Source organism: Hemibagrus wyckioides, linkage group LG22 (assembly GCF_019097595.1).
Source record: "Hemibagrus wyckioides isolate EC202008001 linkage group LG22, SWU_Hwy_1.0, whole genome shotgun sequence".
NCBI classification, from domain to species: domain Eukaryota; kingdom Metazoa; phylum Chordata; class Actinopteri; order Siluriformes; family Bagridae; genus Hemibagrus; species Hemibagrus wyckioides.
The window spans coordinates 21832291-21860205 of NC_080731.1; the positions used below are offsets into that span (position 1 = coordinate 21832291).

The window sequence follows — 27915 nt, forward strand, 5'->3', positions numbered from 1 at the left end:
ATTGTTGTGTATTTGTTTTGTTACACATTTATTTAAAATGATATTTTTTAAATATAGGGCTAAAGTAGGGCTGGGCAAGTTAACGCGTTATTATCGCGTTAACTCATTAATTAATTAGCATCGACAACTATTTTATCGCGCATTAACGCAGTTTTTATTATTATTATTATTTTAAAAGTCTTATTTTAAGGGGGGGGCGTTGATCCCGACTGGCTTGGGATGAACGTCATCACGCGTCTCAACCAATGAGATATTTGGGATAACCGTAGGACTGTTGCGGCTCTCACAGGAACCGGAAACGGGAAGAATACACACCAGGGAAAGAAGTGGTGGATAAACGAACATGGAGAAAGGTACCGAACTTTTACATGGAGATTTTCATTTTAAACTTCTTCCAGGCGGCAGATAGACAGACAGACAGACAGACAGACAGACAGACAGACAGACAGACAGACAGACAGATAGATAGATAGATAGATAGATAGATAGATAGAGCGTTATTGTCATTTCAACTACATATAGCTGACGCAGTACACAGTGACATGAAACAGTGTTTCTCCAGGACCTGGTGCTACAGAAACAGAAAGATAGATAGATCTGCAAAGTGTTACATTTTGCGTCTAACAATGTGATTAATCGCGACTAAAAATTTTAATCGCTGCCCAGTCCTAGTATTAAGTTGTGGACCTGTTGTGTAGGATCTCTCTTTTCCATTCAGCTTTTCTTGCTGCTAAGTATCTAAAAGCCACGTTGCTTTAAACACAACGTGTTCATGATATTGTGATTTATTTATGTATTTAGACACCGATCAGCCATAACACTGTGACCAGTGACCGGTGAAGTGAATAAGACTGAGTATCTCCTCATCATGGCCCCTGTTAGTGGGTGGGATATATTAGGCAGCAAGTCAACATTTTGTCCTCAAAGTTGATGTTTGAAGCAGGAAAAATGCACAAGCGTAAGGATTTTAGTGAATTTTACAAGGGGCAAATTGTGATGGCTAGACCACTGGATCAGAGCATCTCCAAAACTGCAGCTCTTGTGGGGTGTTCCCGGTCTGCAGTGGTCAGTATCTATCAAAAGTGGTCCAAGGAAGGAACAGTGGTGAACCGGCAACGGGGTCATGGGCGGTCAAGGCTCATTGATGCACGTGGGGAGAGAAGGCTGGCCCGTGTGGTCCGATCCAACAGATGAGGTACTGTTGCTCAAACTGCTGAAGAAGTTAATGCTGGATCTGATAGAAAGGGGTCAGAATACACAGTGCATCACAGTTTGTTGTGTATGGGGCCGCATAACTGCAGACCAGACAGGGTGCCCATGCTGACCCCAGTGCACCACTGAAAGCGCCAACAATGGGCATGTTAGCATCAGAACTAGACCACAGAGCAATGGAATAAGGGCCTGGTCTGATGAATCATGTTTTCGTTTACATCACATGGATGGCCGGGGGCGTCTGCGTCTCTTACCTGGGGAACACATGGCACCAGAATGCACTATGGGGAAAAAGGCAAGCCGGCAGAGGCAGTGTCGTGCTTTGGGCAATTATATGCTGGAAAACCTTGGGTCTTGTAAAGTGTTTTCTCTGTTACTCCAATCCTCATTAAAGCAGAGTTTTTATTGAGTGTTAAAGTTCCAGAGTAATTCAGTCTAATGCTGTGGAAGAAATGCTGGAGATGTTCTACTGACGTTCCTCTCGGCTTCTTTTCTTTAAAACAGCTGAAGCTGGAGAAAGTGTCATGTAGAAATGATTTCTGTCTGCAGTTTGAGGAACTCAGCTGCTGAATTTTCAGCACAGTTATCAGAAGCTGGAGCTGATGATTAAACCCTGAAGCTTTTCTTTCAGTTTTTAAAGCATGTGTGTGTGTGATGTTTGTTAGAAAAGTGTTTATTAGGATCAAAGCTGACTGACTGCTGAATGTGTGTAAAAGTGAGTGAATTCAGTAAATTGCAGCTTTAATGATAAAGTGTTGCTATGAGTCCATGTCTGTCTCCTGCTTTATTCTCCACCTGTGCAGTGCTGATGGTGGTGTTGTGTCTCCACAGCCATGCAGTTCTGCAGCCTTCATCACTGTGTCCTGGTCTTCCTCATCCTCACATTCACCACTGGTAAGTGGCATTACAACACAAATACACAATATACACTACACACTACACCACAACTACACAATAAACACTATACGCAGGCAGGGGTGGTTGTACAAGTCTGCTGTTGTCTCATCTAACCATTTCTTCTTTTAAATTCTATGCAGTTTCAGTTACAGCTTTAATCAAAATTCATCTACTGCCCTCCTCGTCCCTTAGGAGATTTCCTGGAAGAAATGGACACATTCCTCAGTTCTTTCCCTTCTGACAGCACCCCTCTACAATCCTTTGTGATTTAAACATCCCGTCTGACAAGTCTTCTTGCCTACATTGCACAGCCAGGATTCCCCTACTCCTTATTTGTCACATTTCTTAATTGTAGCCACTGAAGAGATTCTACATAAGATCATTCAGTCTTGCAATCCAAGCTGTCATCTGTCCTCATCCTCCTTGACCTTCTGTAGCATTTGACACAGTAAACCACAAGACTCTCTTGTCCAACCTCAGGAGTCTTGGAATTTGTGGAACAGTATGAGAATGGTTTGCTTCCTACCTGGATGGCTGCTCACATAAGGTAACATGGAGAGGATCAACATTTGCAGACTCTCCACTGATGTCCCAAAAGGCTCAGTATTTGGTTCTCTCTTTTTCTCTCTATATACTCACTCTTTTGGCAAAGTTACATCCCCACATGGGTTCTCGTACCACTGCTATGCTGATCACACTTATATTATCGTTCCCTCCCTCAGATACCATGGCTTCAGCTTGAATCTCGGTATGTCTGGTGGACATATCATTGTGGATCATCAGCTGAAACTTAATCCCAGCTAAACTAAACTTCTGGTAATCTGAGATGATTCAACCCCAGCCCAGGATCTTGCAATATCCCTGCACAACTCTCTGATTTCCCCTTTGGCTACTGCTTGCAACCCCCCAGTAATCACGGACAATCAACTGTCCTTTTCATTCCATATTGCTAATGTGACATGCTCATGTTAGTATCTTCTCTACAACATAAAAAGGATTCAGCAATTATTATCCCACAACATTGTCTCCACAGCCATGCAGTTCTGCAGCCTTCATCACTGTGTCCTGGTCTTCCTCATCCTCACATTCACCCACAACACAAATACACACTATACACTACACACACTAACTACACACTATACACTACACATTACACCACAACTACACAAAATATAATGCACAATATACACTACACACTATATACTACACAAACACTGTTCACTACACATTGCACACTATACACTACACACTAGACACTCTCACTACACACTTTACACTAACATTGATGAAAAGTAAAACACTGTACATTATATTAGGGGTGGGTGCAGGTGTTTATTACAACCAAACTGAAACTACACCCGAGTCTACTGAAAGTCAAGATCAATTGATTAAACAGGTGGAATCAGGTGTGGCTCCTGCTCAATTGGAATGAAAACCTACACCCACACCGGCCCTATGCAGACAAGGTTCGACACCTCTGCATTATACGCTACACCCTAACTACACACTATAAACTACACACTGCACACTACACACCCTAACCACACACTGTACACTACACACTCTCAATGCACAGTACACACTAAAACATACTTTATACCCTACACTCTCTAACTACACAATGCACACACTACGCAATATACCCTACACACACTAACAACACACTACACACTAAGAGCACACTAGACACTCTACACTATACACTCCACACCCTAACTACACAGTATTCATTACACTCTAACTACACACTATCATAATCAGTATGAGAATACTTTATTGATCCCCTCAGGGAAATTGTTAAGTTGCAGTTGCTCACAGTACAATGTACAATCAGTACAATCAGTGTCATGCTTTGGGAAATGTTCTGCTGTGAAACCTTGGCTCCTGCTATCCATGTGGATGTTACTTTGACATGTACCAACTTCCTAAGCATTGTTGCAGACCATGTACACCCTTTCATGGAAACGCTATTTCCTGATGGCTGTGGCATTTTTCAGCACAATAATGCACTGTGCCCTAAAGCAGAAATGGTTCAGGAATGGTTTGATGAGCACAACAACCAGTTTGAGGTGTTGACTTGGCCTCCAAATTCCCCAGATCTCAATCCAATCGAGCATCTGTAGGATGTGCTGGACAAACAAGTGTGATCCATGGTGGCACCACCCTGCAACTTACAGGACTTGAAGGATCTGCTGATAACATCTTGGTGCCAGATACCACAGCACACCTTTAGGGATCTAGTGGAGTCCATGCCTTGATGGGTCAGGGCTGTTTTGGCAGCAAAAGGAGGACCAACACAATATTAGGCAGGTGGTCATAATGTCATGCATGATCTGTGTAAATTTGGCATGAAAATATATAACTATATCCAGAACCAAGTGTCTAACACTCAGGCAAAAATGATCTCCCTGTGGCGCTCTGTGGTGCACCGTGGTTGTATGAGTCTCTCACTGAAAGTATTCCTCAGACTGACCAGCATGTTATGGAGTGGGTGGGATAAGTTGTTCCAGATAGAACATACTTTAGGCAGCATCCTCCTTTGCCTTGCAGATCAGTCTGTTGAGTCTGTTGGTGTCTGCCACTCCCAACCTGCTCCCTGGCATGCCACATCATACAGGACAGCACTGGCTACCACAGACTCATAAATCTCAGCATTATCCACCAGATCTTGAAGGACCTCACCCTACTTAGAAAATAGAGGTGACTTTGGCTTGTTCCTGTAGAGTACTTTAAAGTTCTTAGTCCAGTCCAGTTTATTGGCTATATACACCCCCAGGTATTTGTAGTGCTCCATCACATCCACTGACACCTCAAATCAAGACAGGAGTTAAAGGTATCTTCCTCCTTCTCAGATCGACAACCAGCTCCATTGTCTTTGTCACATTTAGCTGCAGAAAACTGTCCTCACACCATGTGACAAAATTCTTCAAAACTGTCCTGTACTCATTCCTATCACCATCACTGATACATCGCACCACATGACCGAATCCTTCTGGTATTGTACAGAGGAAACCGACATCAGCGTGTGACAGCATGTGAGGCTAAGGACAGGTGATTGTCCATGGTTACCCCAAAGTTGTGAGCCATTGCTGAAGGGGAGATCAGAGAGTTGTTCAGGGATATCACAATATCCTAAGCTGGGATGACCAGCGGTTTAGTTTCTCTAGGATTGAGTTTCAGCTGATGAGCCATCAAAAATATAAGTTGAGTGTCATCAGCATAGCTGTGGTAAGAGAACATGTGAGGATTTATCTTTACCAAGAGAGTGAATATAAAGGGAGAAAAGGAGAGAACCAAGTTCTGAGTCTTGTGGGACACCAGTAGAGAGTCTGCATGGAGCAGATCCTCTCCATGTTACCTGATATGAGCGACCATCCAGGGAGGAAGCAAACCATTCCCATGCCGTTCCACAAATGCTGCTGAAATGTCTAGGAGGATGAGGACAGATGAAGCTTGGCTGATCTAGCAGTATGTAGTTTCTGACAGCCAAAAGCGCAGTCTGTTTGGAATAAGCTGCTTTGATGCCAGACTGGTTGGGGTTGTTCTGCGAGAGATAGCCAGACAGTTGATTATAAACAATGAGTTCAAGAATTTTAGAAAGAAAGGGGAGAAGTGATACTGGTCTCTAGTTGTTGATGTCTGAGAGATGCAGAGCAGGTTTCTTTAGGATGGGAATAACCCTTGCTCTCTTGAAGGTAGTGTGTACATGGCCAGATGCTATGCATCCATCAACAACAGTGATAAAGAGCAGGAGGTCTCGTGAGATGGTCTGGAGCATATTGTGATTGGATCCTGTGGGCAGGTGATAGGATTGCTAGACTGGATGATTTGCAAAATCTCTGCTTCTCCTGTTGAGAGATGCCATCCTGATTATTAACCTTTTATTGTTCTCATGCCAATCCAGACCGTTTTCATGTCATTTTGCTGGAGTTTCCACTACAGTTTCCTCCTGTATTGCCACCTTTAAGTCTATCTGGATCTTTTTTTCACACATCCTTGTTACCAGCTCTTAAAGCCCTCTTCTTGGCTTTCAAAATGTCCCCAGTGTCCCACATTATCCACAGTTGGTTGTTTCAGTAACAATGGAAAGTTCAGTGTGGAGTCCACACAGAAATGAATGTAGTCTATTATGTACTCACTAAGCCCATCAATGTCCTTTCCATAAGACTCATGAAGTGCATTCCAGTCAGTCACCTTAAACCTGTATGCATCCTTCACACTAACATACGGCAAGTCTAATGTCTTGTCCTCTCTTATTGGGCATCTGACATACCATGTGTAATGTGTCAGTGTATTTTCCATGGTGACATGATTAAAATCACCTGAAATTACGATGAGGGTGTTTAGTCTGCAGTTTTCATCGCTCTCTTGAATTAGCTGGGAAGAGTCAGCAGCTGCCAGTTGGCTAGCTGGTTCCAACTGTAAACAATGGCCCTATGGTATTGTTGTCCCCAAGAGGTTTTCCAGAATTAGTGCTCCAATAACCAGGAAAATAATTAAAACTCCTCCAGACTTAATAGTTTTACAGGGGCACGACTTACATAAGCTAAAAAGATTGGAAAGCTATTATTTACATAATAGTTAAAAAGTTAGCATGAGCAACTGCAACAAGCAGCTGTCAGGTAATAAATCAACTAAACACTATACACTAGACACTCTAACTGTGCACTCCACACCCTAACTACACACTACACACTCCTCACTCTAACTTTATTCTCTCTTTCAGCTCCTGTATCAGCTCTTGAGGTCTGTCCTACACGAGCAAAGCTTCATCATCCAGTGACACTCTCATGTAAACATCAGTGTTCTGGTTTATTGCAATGGTCCTTACGTGATTATCGAGATGTTGTCCAGGCTCGGTGTGATCAGACATCCTGCTGGTCAGAGAAGGGATTTAGCATCTCTCATGATCAGTACCTGAAAGGAGATCTCTCTCTCACCATCACTGCAGCTGATTACAGTCAGAGGAACGTGTACGCATGTGAATGTGAAGACTCAGACTTCTCTTATGTTCGCCTCGTCATAGAGAGTAAGTGTCTTTATCTCTTCTCCTGCTGATAAAACATTCACTCTGAATTATTAGGATCATAATCAGAGTGGAGTTCATCAAACAGTGAGGGTTTAATACTGAAATGACAGACATCAGGATTCAGACCTCAGACGTAACTGCAGACTTCACCTTTATTCAGAAGTTATGTGAGAGTCACACATGTGGGCGGAGTTTATCTAAAACAGAGGCGTGTCTCAGTTCCACTCGATTTTCACCTTGAACTCCAGCACTTTTTTCTAGCCTGATTTCGGATTGAGGGATTCTGCAGGGTTGAGTCCAGCGCCACCATCTGACCGTTTGAAACTACAAAATGTCCGACTGAACTGTGTGTTTTGTCTGTAAACACAATCACACACACTGTGGAATGTCATTCAAGGACAAGCTGAAATAATTATCATTATTAATAAATGAATATCATTGTCCCTTTAAAGTCCACTAAACTATTTTCACCTTTTTGTACTTAAAGTTTAATCACAGAAATTAAAGATGAATCCATTTAAGTGATATTCAGAATCTGAAACGGTCTTAAGGAGCTGAGGAACCCGACTCTGACCACCAGGAATGTCCCCCACATCAACACTGCACTCTGAATGGGACTGTAAGGCTTTATGTTTGTATCTAAATCTAGCTGAAGTTCCTCATGTTTTTTCTCCTCAGCTGTGTTCTCACCAGTTCAGATGGAGTCTGGTGAAGATCTGAAGCTGCATGTGTCTGTACCAGAGCCAGTGGAGGTGATTTATAAAAGCAGTGGTTCAGCTGATGAAGTGATCTGCAGGGTGACTGGACGCTCACTACAGTGTAAAGATAAATACAGAGACAGAACATCACTCACTTACCCTGAGCTCACACTGAGACACATGGAGCCGAGGGATAGTGGAAGTTACACCATCCGGGACACAAAGAATGAGGAAGACATTCAGATATACGCCGTCTCTGTGGAAGGTACGTCTCAGTGTGGTCTGTAACATAAAGAGTTATGAGTTAAGCTGCGTCATGACTGACACTATGGGATCACTTTGTCGAGAAAGTGTGTCTGAAGCTCTGTGTGCACACGCCAATTCATTGGCTCGGATAGGACACATGATGGAGGAATACGCACCAGCTTGTCCGTATAAGGGCACTCCAGGATAACTGCTGCTGCTCTCCATCTTGTAGCTCTTTGACTAGCCAAGTCTCTGTTATAACCGTACACCGGTGGTGATTGTGGATGTGGTGTAGCAGTCTCTGGACATTGTTGAAGAGGTGGTCCATCCAGGTCAGGTTCATTTGAAAAAAAATAGAATAGAATAGAAGTTTTATTGTCATTGTACCATTTGCATGTACAACGTAATTTAAAAGTGCCAGCCAGTCAAAGTGCAGCAGTCATACATACATTCAAACAATTTAAAAAAGTACTAATTTATATAAAAAAAAATAAACAAATAAGATAAAAAATGAAATGGGTACGGAAAATTGTACACAGTCACATTCACCATCTGTCTATTTTTGTTTCACATCTCATGAAAACAGTGTTTTTTGATTATTGAGAGTGGTTATGGCTGTTGGATAAAAACTGTTTTTCAGTCTGTTTGTCCTGGTTCTGATTGTCCTGTATCACCTCCCTGATGGTAACAGTTCAAACAGATCATGTCCAGGGTGTGATGTGTCTTTGAGGATGCTTTGGGCTTTCCTAATACAGTGTGAAGTGTGTAGATCTTCCAGTGTTGGGAGCGGGCAGCCGACGATCTTCTGGGCCATGTTTATGACCCTCTGGAGCGCTTTCCTCTGAGCCACTGTGCAGCTGGTGAACCATACGCCGATGCAGTAGGTTAGGATGCTCTCTATGGAGCACCGGTAGAAGGACACCAGTAGTCTCTGAGTGATGTTGTTCTTCCTCAGCGCCCTAAGGAAGTAGAGTCTCTGCTGGGCATTTTTCAGCAGCTCAGAGGTGTTTGTGCTCCAAGTCAGGCCCTCCTCTATCTGAACTCCCAGAAACCGGAAGTCAGCTACCCTCTCTACACAGTCCCTACTGATGGAAAGTGGAGTAATGTCCGTTTTCTTCCTCCTGCAGTCAATGATCAGCTCCTTGGTCTTTGTGGTGTTGAGGAGCAGGTTGTTCTCCTTACACCACCATGAGAGCCGCTCCACCTCGTCCCTGTAAGCTGACTCATCCCCTCCTGATATGAGTCCCACCACCTCAGTGTCGTCTGCAAACTTCACAATGGTGTTGCTCTGGTGAGCGGGGGTGCAGTCGTAGGTATAAAGAATGTAGCGCAGGGGGCTCAGAACACAGCCCTGTGGGGAGCCGGTGCTGAGGCTGAGGGCTGTAGAGGTGTGTCGGCCCACTCTGACCCTCCGACTGTGATCAGACAGAAAGCTATTAATCCACATGCAGCTGGAGTGTGGAAGCCCCAAGTCCTTAAGCTTGTCCACCAGTTTGACAGGAAGAATGGTGTTAAACGCCAAGCTATAATCCACAAAGAGCATCCGGACGTAGCTCCCCTGCTTCTCCAGGTGGGAAAGCGCAGCATGGAGGGCTGTGGCCACGGCGTCCTCTGTGGATCTGTTTCCTCTGTAGGCAAACTGGTGAGTGTCAAAGCTTGGCGGCAGGAATGATGTACTGTGACTCCAGACCAGTTTTTCGAGGCACTTCATTACCACTGGTGCGAGTGCAACTGGCCAGTAGTCACTCGGGCTCGAGATGTGGGATTTCTTTGGTAATGGGACTATGGTGGAGGATTTCAGACACGGTGGGACAGTGGACAGGGCCAGCGACTGGTTAAAGATCTTAGTGAAGATTCCAGCCAGCTGATCCACACAGTCTTTCAGTACCCGGCCAGGGAGGTCATCTGGTCCAGCAGCCTTCCTTGGGTTCACAGACTTCAGCGTATGCCTAACCTCACTCTCTTTGACTGTGAGGGTTAAGCTGCTGAGGGCCTTGAGGTGTGGCATGGCTGTCTCTGGTGGCTCCACCTCAAAACGTGGGGGGAAGATAGATGGGCCTGCATTTAACAGTAATATACTCCAAGTCCGTGAAGCAGTGTCTGTCTACAGTCACTGTGTTTGTACACCAGCTCTTATTAATGTACACACAGAGCCCCCCTCCTCTGCTCTTACCGGAATCCGCTGTCCTGTCCTGACGCTGTGCAGTGTAGCCTGCTAGCCCAATAGCCGAGTCCGGAATAGATGGTTGAAGCCAAGACTCCGTGATTAACAGTACACAACTGTCTCTCACCACGTTGTTGGTAGCAATCTGTAGCCTTAGTTCGTCCATCTTATTTGTGAGGGATCTGGCATTGGCGAGAAATAGGCTGGGAAGCGGTGGTTTGAAATGCTGCCTTAGCCTAGCCAGCGTACCGGCTCTGCAGCCCCGCTTCTGCTTCCTGTCTCTGCGCCGCCTCACTGCTGGGATGATAATCCATGGTGAGCCGGGGGTTCTCACTATGTCCACCGGGATATAATGCAAGCGGATAAACTTGGCTGTAACACTGCCTCCGGAGCAAATTCCAATCCTTAGGAGCTCACTCCGGCTGAAGATGGTATTCACAGCACAAAGTGCACGAGATAAAATAAAATGCGTACACACAGCCAAATAAAGCACTGACTGGTAGAGCACTGAGCCGCAGCAACTATGTGCGCCGCCATCTTCTGAGAGCTTCAGCTCTGAGTAAAGACTTAAGAGAAAAAGACTTAAGAGACTGGAGAGTTTGTGAGCCTTGAGCTGCATTCTGTGTATGTTGTGTAGCTGACTGCTTTGAATTATATCAAAATTTTCTCACCCTTATTTCTGCTCTTGATTTTCACATATTAAAGCCATCCAAGTTAACATAACTCTGTTTTCCCTCTCATTTTCATCCTCTTTCTCTATTTGCACTAATCTACTTTTTAATACTATCAATCTATCTGAACCTAAATCTCACACTCAGTCACACACCACAACAACTGTGACAGACTCAGGGTCATAATTAGAACTCATGAACTTCACATTGGGTGTAGTGATGACACTTTCAATACATTTTCTGGGTTTATTTTTAAAATTACTGTTGTTCATGACTATTTCAGAGTAATGATGCCAGTCTCTGTGTTGGAAAGTCTGTTTTATTTTCCTTACTCTTTTTCCCCTTCACCTGCTTTTCTCTCCAGAGAGTCTCTACACTGAGCTCATCAGCTCTTTTCCTAAAGCTCACAAACAAGACACCTAAAATACTTAATCCTAGATTAGTGGCGTCCGTTTTTCTCTTCTCTTTTTGGCCTCGCTTCACACTAGGAGCCTATCCAGGTTCCAAACCTGTCGACTGATCCAGGTCTAAATCCTGTCTTTACAGCCCTTTCCACACAGAGACAAATTTCTGAATTATTATTTTCTTAAAATTTAAAAAAAAAAAAATCACATGGTCTCACCTTCCTCACATCAAATTGTTCCAATTCTGGAGTTGAGGCAGCTCATGCGGTTGAGGTGAAGTTAACAGCCTCCAAGGTGCCTGCAGTACTCCAGGAATTCCCATAGCTGAACATCAAGCATGAGCCCTGCTGACTACACCAGCTTATAGAGGAAGATTGGAGAAAATGGCCCACTGGTATTATAGGGAAAAAGTAAGAGTTTCACAATTTATTTGTACTGTTGCACAATAGAACCAAACACTCTCCTAGAAATCTCAAAGGATCAAGACAACCTTACCAGTGTTTGCCTAAGCTGATTACTAGCCTTAGGTCTCTCCATCTCATCTCCAGTGCATTCGGACACTCTAACAATTCAATAACGAACAATCTCTGGTCACAAACCACGTCTAGTCACGTACACAGAAGACTGTAAGGCTTTATGTTTGTGTCTAAATCTAGCTGAAGTTCCTCCATGTTTTTTCTCCTCAGCTGTGTTCTCACAGGTTCAGATGAAGTTTGGTGAAGATCTGAAGCTGCATGTGTCTGTACCAGAACCAGTGGAGGTGATTTATAAAAGCAGTGGTTCAGCTGATGAAGTGATCTGCAGGGTGAATAATCTCTCACTGCAGTGTAAAGATAAATACAGAGACAGAACATCACTCACTTACCCTGAGCTCACACTGAGACACATGGAGCCGAGGGATAGTGGACGTTACACCATCCGGGACACGAAGAATGAGGAAGACATTCAGATATACGCCGTCTCTGTGGAAGGTACGTCTCAGTGTGGTCTGTAACATAAAGAGTTTAACACTGAATTATAGGAAACATGTCACTCCATAACTGACAGCAGAACTGATTTAGATTTCTAATAAGAATTCTATTAGACACGGGCATGAATCCAGTGGACAGAATCGTCTCAGAATGAAATACCACCTCATCAGTATTTATCATTAACACCTGATCTTCAAAGACATCCAGGATTTATTACATTTTATTTTAGTTCTTTTAGTATCAGTATCTTTCCTGTACAAATTGATGCGTTTTCACTTCGGTTCACTGTTTCCTAAATGACCCAAAAATCCAGGATTCCACTAACTGCTGCTACTCTCCATCTTATAGCTCTGTAACTAGCCGAGTCTCTGCTGTAACCGTCCTTTAGCCGCCTTGCATTCTGGGACTTTGAGTCCGGCGCTCGCTCTGGCGGCTTCACTCCATCTACACAGACTCATTAATACGACTCTGAACATGGCTGGAAGATCAAACGTGTGTTAGAAAAGAAAGGTGTTCTAGTGACTGTATGAGAGAAGAGTGGAAGCTGAGTGTTTTTATTTCCATTCTTTCCACATTAAAGTCCACTGGAACTGTGCAGCAATCACATTAACAGTGTCTCCCTGTGACATCAGAGCAACAGACACGCCTGAACTTCTCAACACAACAACCAACAGCAGCAGAACTCTGAACTCTTCAATTCTAAACCCCTCACATCAAATACATGGGATTAAATACACAGTTATTCTGTGGAGGGTTTAATAAATGTACATTCTGAATGTTTATGGAGCTTCAGTTTGTGCACAGGGACGCAGTTACTCAGTTTAAGATTCGCTCTGAAACGAAGAAAACACAACAGCTTTAATAACACACATCATTCATCAACACCGTCTGTGTGTGTGTGTGTGTGTGTGTGTGTGTGTTGTAGATAAGCAGCATGCTGTTCCTGTGTGGGTGATAGTGCTGATTCTGATTATTCTGCTCAGCTGCTGTGTTGGAGTGGGAATATACCTAAAGCGGAGACACCATCTGAGAATTTTGGTAATGTGTGTGCGTGTGTGTGTGTGTGTGTGTGTGTGTGTGTGTGTGTGTGTGTGTGTATGTGTGTATGTGTGTATGTGTGTATGTGTGTGTGTGTGTGTGTGTGTGTGTGTGTGTGTGTGTGTGAGAGAGAGATCTAATACTGATGTTTGGTTTCTTTTGGAGACACCAGAACAGAACAAGAGCTTCCTGAGTGTCTTTTTACTGAAGAAGAAAAATCCATAAAACCTTCTTTTCCTACAGGATATGATGTAATCTTTACCCACATGTCCCCTGAGACAGGATCTATCTTACCTGGACTTATTTCTACTGTCTGTTGTATAGAAGGGAAAACACACACTGATGTTTCCAGACACGTTCACACACACAGTCTGGAAAACATTACTGACGTTACTGACGGATTCGGAGTAAAATCCTAGAGACGCTCCGGAATAATGACATCACACACTTTCCTCAGTCACTTTTTTCTTTAAGGTGCTGACAAGCTTCAATACAACAAACTACAGACGACTCGTTAGATTTCATAAACTTTTTATCAGGAGCAAATCGTCCAGCTAAACAGACAGACAGACCTTACGAAGAACAAAAACAAGGAAGTGACCATCCACCAAAGTGGAAATAAAAGCTTCTTAATTTTGTTTATTTTAAACACAAATTTGTTTAGAAAAATATTTATTACATAGAAAACATCTAATTCACTAAAGATGTGTGTGTGTGTGTGTGTTGGAAGTTGAACAGACGACTGCAACAGGTATTACAGCTTGCACAGCAGGCTGAAGAAGGAACAGAGGAGAACATCACAGAAGCGGAGCAGTCGTTCAATCAGCTGGAGCAGCATTACAACACTACTGAGTATTCAGAACAGATCTCAATGCTCTGCACGGCAAAGAAGAAGCAGTTGCAGCAGCGTAGAGAACGTCTAAGGAGAAAAGAGGTATGTTTCCTGTTTGTTCTCTCACTCACACACACACACACAAGCACACACACACACACACACACACACAAAGCCAAAGCAGCAGTAATTTTTTATCATCTGAGTGTGAGTATGTGCATGTGACAGTGCTAAGTGGACACAGAGTTTGGCCACACAGAGAGTGGACTTTGAGCAGGTCCCAGTCCAGGTGGGATTCATCGTGTCTGATTACTGCTTGGTGATGTGCAGCTCTCTGTCTCCCTCTGGTGGTGAGAGTGACTCTGACCACAGCCTGGGTCAGGTTTTTGCTGGTCACGCCTGTGGCAGAGCGAGGCTGAGCCCTTCCTAACACAGCAAAGTGTTATTAGCTGATTTCACATCCTTAAGCAGCTGCATGAGCAGCTTTCATCTGAATCAATTATGGTGGCCTTCAGATTTTTAAAACGAGATAAGTCATATCATGGAAATCAGACGGAGATTCAGCTGTACATAGAAACATTTGAAGATGGCATTAATACCTTCAGGAACAAATATCAGTTTACAACATCTGTCCTGAATCCGTGGAATCAAGTGACTGGCTGCTCAACTGATGTGCTTAGAGGCAATGAGCTTCATCACCATGTTTGTGATAGAAACTATAGGAATGCAATAGAAGCTGCTCAGCATAATCTGTCAGAATGAAATCAACTTGCAGCTCAAATTCAGCTTGTTTTCACCAGGGCATGGTCTTGGGGATCTTTGGGAGTGACAGAAAACTAAGACACCCCTGGTGCTGGCCCAATCCAATTTTTAGCAAAATAATGTGATACAATTGGGTGTCTGTGCACTTACCCAGCATGTACAGGATATGCCACTGTGCCAGAAACTTGCAGGTGGTGTGGTGATCAATTTATGCAGTTTGCATAAATTTCATTGCAGCAACTCAAAATGGTACCCAGTAGTTGGTATGGCCCCTATGTTTTTGTATGTATGCCTGACAATGTCAGGGCATGCTCCTAATGAGACGATGGATAGTGTCCTGGGGTATTTCCTCACTGAGCTCAGTCTGAGGTGCAACCTGGCAGCATCGGATAGACCAGAAAACATGTCCCAGAGGTGTTCTGTCGGATTTGGGTCAGGCAAGCATGGGGGCCATTCAATGGTATCAGTTCCTTCATTCTTCAGGAACTGCCTGCATACTCTTACCACATGAGGCTGGGCATTGCTGTGCACCCGGAGGAACCCAGGACCCACTGCACCAGTGTAGGGTCTGACAATGAGTCCAAGGATTTCATCCCGATATCTAATGGTAGTCACGGTGCTATTGTCTAGCCTGTAGAGGTCTGTGCGTCCCTCCATGGATATGCCTCCCCAGACCATCACTGACCACCACCAAACTGGTCATGCTGAATGATGTTACAGGCAGCATAACGTTCTCCATGGCTTCTCCAGACCCTTTCATGTCTGTCACATGTGCTCCGGGTAAACCTGCTCTCATCTGCAAAAGTGTTGGACCTGCCAATTCTGGTGTTCAATGGCAAATTCCAGTCGAAACTGATTAACAATCCCCTATTCTACTTAACTGACCAGATCAGTGTCCCAGGAGTTTAATAGACTTGATGCTATACTCTGATTAAAAAGTGTTCCTTTAATTTTTTGAGCAGTGTTGGAGCCTTTTTGTGCCTCCATTTGTCACACCTGGCTACAGTGCACAAAATTGTGGTTGTGTGGTTCACTTTGAGGAAGTTTTGGCAACCCTTTGGGGGGGAGGGGGGTGCAGACTCTGAGCTAGTGCCTGGGTCACCACCTGCTGTTGGAGGCTTGCCTTCAATACCATGGTTTGGTGAGAAGGTTCCACACTCACTCACCTCCACCACTCTCCAGCCTTCTTTAACACTGTAGCAGATGGCAGAACGGAGATTCTCTGTATACTGGGTGGAGTTCAATAAAAGTGCCCTTTTATTCAGTGCTTCTTCAGGTAAATGATGGGAATTAAAGGGGACTTTTCAGATGAGTCTCCTGTAAAAAAAAAAAAAAAACAAAAAAAAACAGTATCAGTATTTAACCTCTTCAATGTGAAAAAGTCTTTGTCTTTGGTTACCCGTGCAATAGACACAGTGACTAAGGTGTGATGCTAAAGGGTTAATTGACCATACTGACATGTCTCTGATCAGATATTCACCAATCATTAGATTCAGTCTGATGGAGCTTGCTGGAGCAGGACGCTGCTGTGACGTCTGTTCATCATTACCACCTTCATTACTTCTAGTGTTCAGTTTCTTTTACACAAGCTGAAAAGAAAAATACAACACCGCTAAACAAACTTTACCGTAGACAGAAATGTGCAGAAATGCTGAAACCTAGTGGACTTCTGCAGGACACTCCGTAACAGACAGTACTCCATAGCTCACTTCACCAGAAGACCTCAGAGTGAAAGTGTTAGGAGAAATGAAGGAGATATAGATACTGACTAAAGTCACTAAAGACTCTGTGTGTTTGTGTGTATGGCTGACAGTTGAACAGGCGACTGCTACATATGGTACAGCTTGTACAGCAGGCTGAAGAAGGGAAAAAGGAGAACACTGGAGAAGTGGAGAAGGAGCTCAATCAGCTGAAGAACAAGTACAAGGACACTGAATATTCAGGCAAGGTCTCAAAGTTCTGCACGGTACAGCAGTCACAGCTGAACTGGTACAGACTACAGCACAGCAATGAAGAACCTATAATGACAAAGAGAAGAGAGGTATGTGTCCTGTTTGTTTACACACACACACACACACACACACACACACACACACACACAGTAAGACAGTAGGATTGTGATGATGATGTTTCTAACAGTGTGTTATCTTGTTAGAGATTTTCCTCTTTACACTTTATTCTATTCATCAAATTCATCTGTAGTTTTATTTAAACATCTGTGATCTGTGGAAGTCCTGTTTCATTCAGTTCACTGCTGAGTTTGGGAAGGGAATAAAATGTTTTTATACTTAACCAAAAAAAGATATACTAATACTGTTCAGAGAAATGATGGATAAATAGATGATTAATTGACTAAATTCATTAAAGAGTGTGTGTGTGTGTGTGTGTGTGTGTGTGTGTGTGTAACAGTTGAAGTGGCGAATGCTACATGTGGAACAGCTTGTACAGCAGGCTAAAGAAGGAACAGAGGAGAAGATCAGAGAAGCGGAGGAAGCGATAGACGAGCTGGAGCAGGAGTATGAGGACATGGTCTATTCAGATCAGGTCTCAGTGCTCTGCACAGTAAAGAGGGAACAGCTGAAGGGGCATCAGTACAGCAAAGAAGAATGTCTAATAACTGAGGACTTAGAGGTATGTTTCTTATTTATTCTCTCACTCACTCACAAACACACACTGTGGCGAAATAATAATAATAATAATAATAATAATAATAATAATTATTATTATTATTATCATTATTATTATTATAACTAGATTTTTAAAGTTCGTCATGACAAACTTTGATGTTGGCTTGACAAAGCATGTAGTTGTGCCTTCTGATGCTTTTTGGCAACAAGTGGATAGACAGGTCAACAATAAATTTGGAGACGTGTGGACAGATAGGGTGCAGATCTCTCTGGAGTCGAGTGGAGAGACAGGGTGGCAGTGCTTTTGGAGGCGAGTGGATATGTCATCACACAGTTATGCACATTATGCAGAGCGCTTTGATTTGTCACGTGTGTATATTGTGGTAGTTTTGCGATTTTGCTAATTTTGGGGTCTGGCCTGCATGTGACTCCACGTGACGTCACCAGGATACACGTCATGCAGTTCCCCTCATTTGTGCTGAACGTTTTAATATGTCGCATGTGTATGTCAGGGTAATTGTGCGATCCAACATATATTGGGGGTTGGCGCGCACGTGACATCACGTGACGTCTCCAGGACATGCGTTATGCACTTCCACTCACTGTGCTGAGCCTTTTGATATGTCACGTGTATGTTGCTGTAACTTAGCAATTCTGCTTATTTTGGGGGTTTGACGTCACACACGTCATAAAGTTCCCCTCATTGTGCTGAGTGTTTGGATATGTCGTGTATATTTCAGTAACTTTGTGATTTCACTTAATATTGAATGAATGGATGGATGGATAGATTGATAATTCAGTTTAAAGTGAGAGTCTCCTGAAGCTAATCTGTCTGATTCCAAATCACCACATTGACCTGACTAACTCAGTCTGATGAACAGACTTAAACTTGAAAAATACCAAATACTTCATACTGATGAGGTTTGAGATTGAGGTTTATTTTAGTCATCACTGAGTACAAATTACAAGGTGCTCACATGGAACATCTAATCAACCCTACGAGCTTTCACTTTCAGAGCTCCGTGTCTACATCCATGTTTATCACACATGATGACATCAGCCTAACTCCTTGCACGTAACAGAGGTGTTGTGAAAATTAGCGTAGTCGTACATTCTGGAGTTGTACTCTAACAAACACAAAATCTCGTATCTGTAAAACACAGAATTACACACAAATGTTCTGAATTACCCACCATTATTTATGACACTGACTTTATTCCATAGACATGATGATGTTTCTAACAGTCTTTCAGTCAGAGAAAGGATAATGTTTGTGTGTGTATGTACCAGTTGAAGAGGAGACTGCAGCAAGTGGACCAGCTTGTACAGCAGGCTGAAGGAGAGATACATAACATCAGAAAAGCAGAGAAGGAGATCAATCTGCTGGAGCTGCAGTACATGAACACTGAACATTTAATAACAGTCACAGAGTTCTGTGTGTTAATGAGGGCAGAGCTGTACTGGTACAGACTACAGTACAGTGATGGTGAACATCTAATGACTGACAAAACAGAGGTATGTTTCCTGTTTGTACACACACACACACACACACACACACACACACACACACACACACACACACAGAATTACATACAGTAGCACATTATAATTTTAGTCATGCAGGCTGTTCCTGGAGTATGAAAGAATTGATACCACTGAATGGCTCCTACGCTCGCCTGACCTAAATCCAATAGAACACCTCTGGGACATTGTGTTTCAGTCCATTTGACGCCTCCAGGTTGCACCTCAGACTGTCCAGGAGCTCAGTGAACCCTGATCTGGGAGGAAATACCCCAGGACACTATCCATTGTCTCATTAGGAGCATGTCCTGACATCAAGGCATGCATACAAGCACGTGGGGCTATACACAATACTGAGTACCATTTTGAGTTGCTGGAATGAAATTTCAGCAAAATGGTGCATAATTGTTTCACTTTTGATTTTTGGGGTTTACATTACCCTGTTCATATCAGTATAGATATTCATATTTTTCCCCATTGAGGTTTGATGTGTTTTTGATGTGTTTTTAAAGTTTCGGGACAGCCCTCCAAATCAATAAATTCAGGTGTTTTTTAATGGTTGGGTTTGGCCCCTAAGTTCCAGTGAAATGAACTTCCTGTTCCAACATAACTGTGCACCAGTGTGCAAAGCAAGGTTAATAAAGACATGGATGAGAAGTTTGGTGTAGAGGAACTTGACTTTCAAGATTCAAAGAATTTATTAATCCCACAGGGAAATTCTTTTGCCATGTTACAGTTGCTCTAATGAAAATAAAAATATAAGTCTCTGGCTGATTGAAGAAGATCTCACACTGACGAAGAAATCCTCTACAAAGTTGGTAGATTCCATATGCTGAAGTTTAATAAATAAAACTGTGTGCAAACAATGAAAAAATCGCAAATCAGATCAAAGTCGAAAAACAAGCAAAGTCTGTGGAAACCGTAACAATCAGTTCATGAGGCAAACAAATCAGTTACAAAAGGGCAAGTCAAAGAACAAAACATGGGCAAACACAACGGCAAACGGGCAGAGAAAACACCAGGCTTGGTTTGCAGGAAAAAACACTGACAATACTTCACAGTGTGCATTAGCATTAGCATGGCAAAATAGGCTTAACCCGGAAGTGCTATGATTATGGTGATGGCTCCCACTAGCAGTTGGGTGGTAGAATTGCAGCTGACAATGTTATACCTCCAAATACTAGTGTCAGTAGCTCAGGCCCAATATAAATTAGTAAGCCCTGCCCACAATTCACACTTTAAGGGAGACTGAAACTACTCCTAAATATTCACCTAAGAGGACTACTTATCATAAACTAACAATATAGGATCAACAATGCTATGCAATAAAGAACCAACTGAGTTACAGATACAAAACGCAAGTCAGAAATTCAAGAGCTAAAGCACACTCACCTCAATATTCCAAACTATTTAACTAATGACCTGACTCATCTAACTAATCTAAACTACTTAATCAACCAATCTACCCAAACTACACAATCTGACTAACCAACCAGAAATGACTGTGTGTGTGTGTTGAGCAGATTCTGTGGAAGGTGGAGGAGTTGATGAACAGTTTACAGAAGCTCAGAGATGGAGCAGAGCAAGAGCAGGAGATACCAAGCTTCAAAGTGATGGACGAGATGCAGAAACATCTGATGGAGTTCAAGAAGTGGTGTGAAGAGAAGAGGGGAGAAGATAAATGACCTCATACAGCACAGAGGCAGAGTTGTGTTAGACCAACACAAACTCTCATACGCATACACACTTTGGGAGTAGCAGAACAAGACATTGCCTCAAGGCACAAATCACAAAGACATAATGGACATTGCCTCAAAGCAGCTTTACAAAAGTATATATATATATACACACATTCCTATTTAACCCTGATTTTATCCCTAATGAGCAAGCCTGCACTGATAGTGGCAAAGAAAAACTCCCTGTGATATGAGGAAGAAACCTTGAGAGGAACCAGGATCAGAAGGGAACCCATCCTCATTTGGGTAACACTGGACAGTAAATAATGTCCTTTCAACAACAGCAACCAATGGCCCATGAGGAACTATTAGGTCAGTGTAGTTTCTGAGTTCATTATAGACACTAATTCTTTGCTGTCACAAGCTGACAGATGAAATGGCAGATCTGTGACGGTGTGAAACTGGCTCTGTCCAGGTCTGTCTCCTGGTCACAGGCTGTCCACACATCCATCCACAGCATCAGTGGGCACCACCAAGCGACGAGACTCCGACCAGGGGTAGGGCAGTGGTCACACTGGAAACTGGCAAACACTGGGAGCTCAGGAGTGGGGTGTATAGCTCGACAGAGAGAAAGATATATTAAGTATGATTCTGATCATGTGATGCTTAAAGACAATGTAGATTATGTGTAAAGTGCAGGCAGGGACTCCGGCAAGACTAGCTATGACATCATAACTAAAAGGGAGAGCCAGAAGATCACAGACATGAAGGATTACCAGGACATAAAGCATCCAACCACTTCACAGTCAGCAAACCTGAGCGACTTGTGAGGGTGGTAAGATGACAGCATCCAAACATCCCAGTACACCAAACACTCTATGACCATGAACCTTCCAGATCTGCTCCTTTACCTAAGAAAACAATGAAAGTTTGTTAATCAAATGTGTCTTCAGCCTAGACTTAAACATTGAGACTGTGTCTGAATCCTGAACACTAATTGGAGGGCTGTTCCATAACTGTGGGGCTTTGAAAGAAAAAGGAGGATCATAAAAAATCACTTAGTACTGTAGCACAAGACCATGATCTGTTAGTCATCTCAAAAATCTAAGTGATCAGATTCAGGGTAGTTATTTTGTAAAAATTGGAATGCAATCAGGATTTTTTTTCATTCAAGCCCAAAGAAATGACTGAATATAATGCAGTACTGACAGCTATGTGGTTCTGATTCTGGTTCTCTCTGCCTCATGTGAGTCACGTGGAAACTTCTTACGTCTTACACACTAACACACTTAAAGCTACAAAAACATATACACCACACTAACTCACAGCTTCACAAACATACTGTATACAACACTTATAAACACATGGTTACAGCTTCACAAACATATACAACACCTATAAACACTCAATTACAGTTACACAAATTATTTACTTTGTTTTTAAAGCCAGAATAAATAAATCATATTGCTTTTCTCTTGATTTTATTTACGTGTGACCTTGAAGTAATCTAAAAGTAATCACACACACACACGTTCTTCCTCTGTACCTGTTCCACCAGGTGATTAGGATAAATACAGAAAGCTGTAAATTTCTCTCCCTTTATAATCACTGCAGCTGTCAATCACTTCAGGTCAGCTTGATCTCACAGACTCCTGGCCTTTGGTGGAAAATCCGCTCATAATCAAAGCACCACAAAGAGACTTATTAATATTGTGTCCACCAGTTGGTCAAACTGTAAACAACATTCCAGGGGGATGGTGTGGTCCAGTATTTTTTTGGTGTGTCGGGGGTCCTGTAGCTCACCTTACACAATGATTACAAAATATTACAAAATATGTCTAATTTTTAAGCACATTTTTATTTTGACAAAATACAACTTTATTAAATTAACTTGGAGCCACCAAAATAAAACATGTACAATTTAACACGCAATTCTTTTCCACTATGGTTCATAAACACTGGTCTGTAAATAAATCCTGATTCCCAGTAAGAGGTTTTTGTAGAAGTGTTTGAATTGATCTCATTGGTTTTCTCCAAGCAGTGAAGGTGCCATGTTGAACTTCCAGTGACCAGTGTGAGAGCGATAACACCAAATTTAACACACCTGCTCCCCATTCACACCTGAGACCTTGTAACACTAACGAGTCACATGACACCGGGGAGGGGAAATGGCTAATTGGGCCCAATTTGGACATTTCCACTTTGGGGTGGAGTCACTTTTGTTGCCAGCGGTTTAGACATTAATGTCTGTGTGTTGAGTTATTTTGAGGGGACAGCAAATTTACACTGTTATACAGGCTGGACACTCACTACTGTACATTGGAGCAGAGGGGCATTTCTTCAGTGTTGTCACATGAAAAGATATAATAAAATATATATATTCTAATCATTTAGGACAAGCTGGTGTACGAATGTAGCTGTGTGCTCTGCCTGTGAAAGAAAAGTCAATTTTACATTTTTAAGTGCTTCCTTATCCCATGTAGTTTTATATCAAAGATTGATATTGAAATTAATTCAATTCAATGCGCTCTCTCTCTCTCTCTGGAGTCATGACATCACCGGATGTTTGGAAAAGAAAGTCAAGCGTTTAGGTAAGACAAGCTCCTGGTAAGTTCACACACAAACGTGCTCACACACACACACACACACATATTTAGCTATATTTCTTTTAAAAAAATCTTTTATCCACTCGTACACTGTCATTTGAATGCGACTGTACTGAAGTCGAGCCTTGAGTGTTTGCAGTTTAAGAAAAGTATTCAAAGTATGCAGCTCAATAGGTTTGCGGAAGTAGAAACAAACCTGTGTCTGGGTGTGTAGTAGACGCACAGACACACACAGACACAAATATTTGAATGCGTAAAAAGAGATTATAGTAATATAAACTATAAGATAATAGCCCCAAGTACAAAGGTCATGCAAACAGCCTTAATAAAGTCAAGCAAATAAAGAGAAAAAAATAAATAAACTAATAAATAATTGAGCTAATTCAAATAAATCTAGTATAAAGACTAGAAAGACTACAGTTTAAAGACAGAGATCACATTTCCAAATTTCTGTCACTGCACTAGCATTTGCCTCTTTGTTCATTTGTATGCTGAAGATGTTTTATCGTCTGCACATGTAACATTCAATCTGTGAAAAAAAGACTAACATAAAAATACCCTAATAGTTACAATATAAGGACTATAAAGACAGGGAAAATGTTTTAATCAGTGAGTTTATGACAGATTGATGCTGAAAGTGTAGAAGGTCAGAAATAAGTGAAGTGTTCAGTCTTTAAAGCTGATTAGAAATCTAGAAAAGTGTTTATTAGGATCAAAGCTGACTGACTGCTGAATGTGTGTAAAAGTGAGTGAATTCAGTAAATTGCAGCTTTAATGATAAAGTGTTGCTATGAGTCCATGTCTGTCTCCTGCTTTATTCTCCACCTGTGCAGTGCTGATGGTGGTGTTGTGTCTCCACAGCCATGCAGTTCTGCAGCCTTCATCACTGTGTCCTGGTCTTCCTCATCCTCACATTCACCACTGGTAAGTGGCATTACACAACAAATACACACTATATACTACACAATATACACCACAACTACACAATAAACACTATACGCAGGCAGGGGTGGTTGTACAAGTCTGCTGTTGTCTCATCTAACCATTTCTTCTTTTAAATTCTATGCAGTTTCAGTTACAGCTTTAATCAAAATTCATCTACTGCCCTCCTCGTCCCTTAGGAGATTTCCTGGAAGAAATGGACACATTCCTCAGTTCTTTCCCTTCTGACAGCACCCCTCTACAATCCTTTGTGATTTAAACATCCCGTCTGACAAGTCTTCTTGCCTACATTGCACAGCCAGGATTCCCCTACTCCTTATTTGTCACATTTCTTAATTGTAGCCACTGAAGAGATTCTACATAAGATCATTCAGTCTTGCAATCCAAGCTGTCATCTGTCCTCATCCTCCTTGACCTTCTGTAGCATTTGACACAGTAAACCACAAGACTCTCTTGTCCAACCTCAGGAGTCTTGGAATTTGTGGAACAGTATGAGAATGGTTTGCTTCCTACCTGGATGGCTGCTCACATAAGGTAACATGGAGAGGATCAACATTTGCAGACTCTCCACTGATGTCCCAAAAGGCTCAGTATTTGGTTCTCTCTTTTTCTCTCTATATACTCACTCTTTTGGCAAAGTTACATCCCCACATGGGTTCTCGTACCACTGCTATGCTGATCACACTTATATTATCGTTCCCTCCCTCAGATACCATGGCTTCAGCTTGAATCTCGGTATGTCTGGTGGACATATCATTGTGGATCATCAGCTGAAACTTAATCCCAGCTAAACTAAACTTCTGGTAATCTGAGATGATTCAACCCCAGCCCAGGATCTTGCAATATCCCTGCACAACTCTCTGATTTCCCCTTTGGCTACTGCTTGCAACCCCCCAGTAATCACGGACAATGAACTGTCCTTTTCATTCCATATTGCTAATGTAACATGCTCATGTTAGTATCTTCTCTACAACATAAAAAGGATTCGGCAATTATTATCCCCATATAGGCTGCTCAGGTGCTTGTTCACTCTCTGGTCATTTCATCTGGCAGGTCTAGATCTGAGCACAATTTGCAAGTTCTCCAACACCACCACACTGCTGCATTCCCTGGCTCCCGGTAGCTGCTGCATCAGATTCCAGACACTGATTGCATACAAACCAAAATTGAACTACTTCATGCACTGCACTCACGCTCCATTACTACACGCACTGCACCATGCTCTGCACTACCCCCTCAGATCTACTGCTATACAGATCAACTGGTCCAATGATCAGTGTAAGATGTAGATATACATCAAGACACGTTACTGTTCTGGCACCGAAATGGTGGAATGAGCTTCCATTAGAAGAGTTGATCTTTAAACAACTTCTTTGTGCTGTAACACTTAAAATAACTCTTATTTTCCTTGTTTATTTCTTAAAAAGTACTATAATACCTCTTTACAGAATTTTAGGCTGATCATATCCTAAGTCTTTGGCCTAGGATATGCAGTCCCACCTCCACTCTGAACTCCTCTGTCTGACCTACAGCACACCTCACCACTGTCCTGCTCCTCTCATACATGTCCTGCACCACTCTGACATACTTCTCTGCTACTCCTGACTTCCTCATACAGTACCACAGCTCTTCTCTTGGCACCCTGTCATACGCTTTCTCCAAGTCTACAAACACACAGTGCAACTCTCTCTGACCATCCCTATACTTCTCCATCAACATTCTCAGAGCAAAAATTGCATCTGTTGTGCTCTTTCTGGGCATGAAGCCATACTGCTGCTCACAAATGTCCACTACCTTCCTTAACCTAGCTTCCACTACTCTCTCCCAGAGCTTCATTGTGTGGCTCATCAACTTTATCCCCCTATAGTTGCTGCAACTCTGCACATCACCCTTATTCTTAAAGATCGGCACTAATACACTTCTTCTCCATTCCTCAGGCATCTTCTCACTCTCTAAAATCCTGTTAAACAAACTAGTTAAAAATTCCACTGCCGCCTCTCCTAGACACTTCCAGACCTCCACCGGGATGTCATCAGGACCAACTGCCTTTCCACTTTTCATCCTCTTCAAAGCTTTCCTGACTTCATCCTTTCTAATCTTATCTACTTTCTGTTCTACAGAGTTCACCCCTTCTACTCTTTTTACCTCTCATTTTCCTCATTCATCAGCTCTTCAAAGTATTCCTTCAACAAACATAGAGCTATGACATAGAGAGAAAAAAAAATTAAACTATAATTTAAAAATTAAAATTAAACTAAAAAATTTAACTATTCTTAAAGTGCAGAACAGAAGTGCACAGGAAGACAAGACAAGACAGTGAAGACAAACAACATATAGGCCGACTTTGAGCAATGAATAAGACAATGTGCAAAGAACAGTGTATACAGTGACTGCAGATATTAAAGTGACACATGTAAACAGGATTAATATAAATATATATAAATGTAAAGTGACATGTGCGTGCAAACAGGACAATTTAGTGTGTGTGTGTCTGACTATGTCCAGCACAGTTTTTTTTTTGTGCGTGTGTGTTATGTATGTGTGTGTGTCCGTGTCCAGCACAGTTCAGTTCTCCTCTGAGATCAGATCTTGGTTGTGTGTGTGTGTGTGTGTCCAGTTCAGGTCACCCATACAGCTTGTGGTCCGTCTTTGGAGATCCATTGGCATAGGGATGAGTCCCAGGACCTCCAACTTAGAAGTTGGAATGTGGAGGGAATTATGGTGTTAAACGCTGAACTGTAGTCCACAAACAGCATTTTCACATAATTCCCATTCCTGCAGTCCAGGTGGCTCATAGTTGTGTGGGGAAGATGTGTAATTGCATCCTCAGTAGAGTGATTATCGCAGTAAGCAAACTGAAGTGGATCTAGTATGTCTGGTAGTGAAGAAGTGATGAAGTTTCTGACCAGTCTTTCAAAGCACTTAATCACTACTGAGGTCAGGGCTATAGGGTGGTAGTCATTGAGGCAGGCACACTGGGGTTTGTTGTAGAGATGAGTAAAGAAAATGTGATGAAATCTACCTGGACACGTAACAGTGCACACCTTGCCCAAGATCAACCCCCATTTCAGCTCATACAGCAGGCTGAGGGAGGAACACAGCAGAACATTAGAGAAGCTGAGAAGGAGCTTGATCAGCTGGAGCAGCAGTACAAGAACAAGGATTATTCAGAACAAATCAAATTCCTCTGCAGGGTAAAGAGGATAGAGCTGAAGCAATACAGTGGACAACCCAGCAATGAACAACATCTAATGTGTGGGGATGGAGAGGTATGTTTCTTATTTGTTCTCTCTCTCTCTCTCTCTCTCTCACACACAAACACACAGAGTAAGACAGTAGGATTGTGATGATGTTTCTAACAGTCTGTTATCTTGTTAGAGATTTTCCTCTTCATCAAATTCATCTGTAGTTTTATTTAAACATCTGTGAACTGTGGAAGTCCTGTTTCATTCAGTTCACTGCTGAGTTTGGGAAGGAAATATAAATGTTCTAAAAAAAAGTGATAAACATTTAAAAATATACAGATTTGTATTTATTTATTTACTGGCAGATTGAAATTGAAATTTAGAAAAATGTTGTGTGTGTGTAACAGTTAGGAACGAGTGAAACAGTCTGTACA

At 42.4% G+C, this 27915-nt stretch overlaps 1 protein-coding gene across 3 annotated transcripts in view; it reads left to right on the plus strand.

Moving 5' to 3' along the window:
• The first annotated feature begins 218 nt into the window (after window positions 1-218).
• The window catches only part of LOC131343524 (putative leucine-rich repeat-containing protein DDB_G0290503), a 64040-nt gene continuing 36343 nt past the window's right edge, over window positions 219-27915 (plus strand). Inside the window, exons 1-11 of one of the 3 annotated variants that reach the window (XM_058375270.1) lie at window positions 227-353; window positions 2044-2106; window positions 6836-7138; window positions 7817-8101; window positions 12008-12292; window positions 13218-13330; window positions 14061-14264; window positions 16738-16965; window positions 17334-17555; window positions 18842-19066; window positions 20596-23073. In XM_058375270.1, coding sequence (XP_058231253.1) covers window positions 344-353; window positions 2044-2106; window positions 6836-7138; window positions 7817-8101; window positions 12008-12292; window positions 13218-13330; window positions 14061-14264; window positions 16738-16965; window positions 17334-17555; window positions 18842-19066; window positions 20596-20757 — 2100 coding nt within the window. In that variant the 5' untranslated portion in view covers window positions 227-343 and the 3' untranslated portion in view covers window positions 20758-23073. Of the gene's footprint in view, window positions 354-2043; window positions 2107-6835; window positions 7139-7816; window positions 8102-12007; window positions 12293-13217; window positions 13331-14060; window positions 14265-16737; window positions 16966-17333; window positions 17556-18841; window positions 19067-20595; window positions 23074-24012; window positions 24279-27915 lie in introns of those variants that run through there. The other 2 variants (XM_058375267.1, XM_058375268.1) reach the window with 2 other exon arrangements.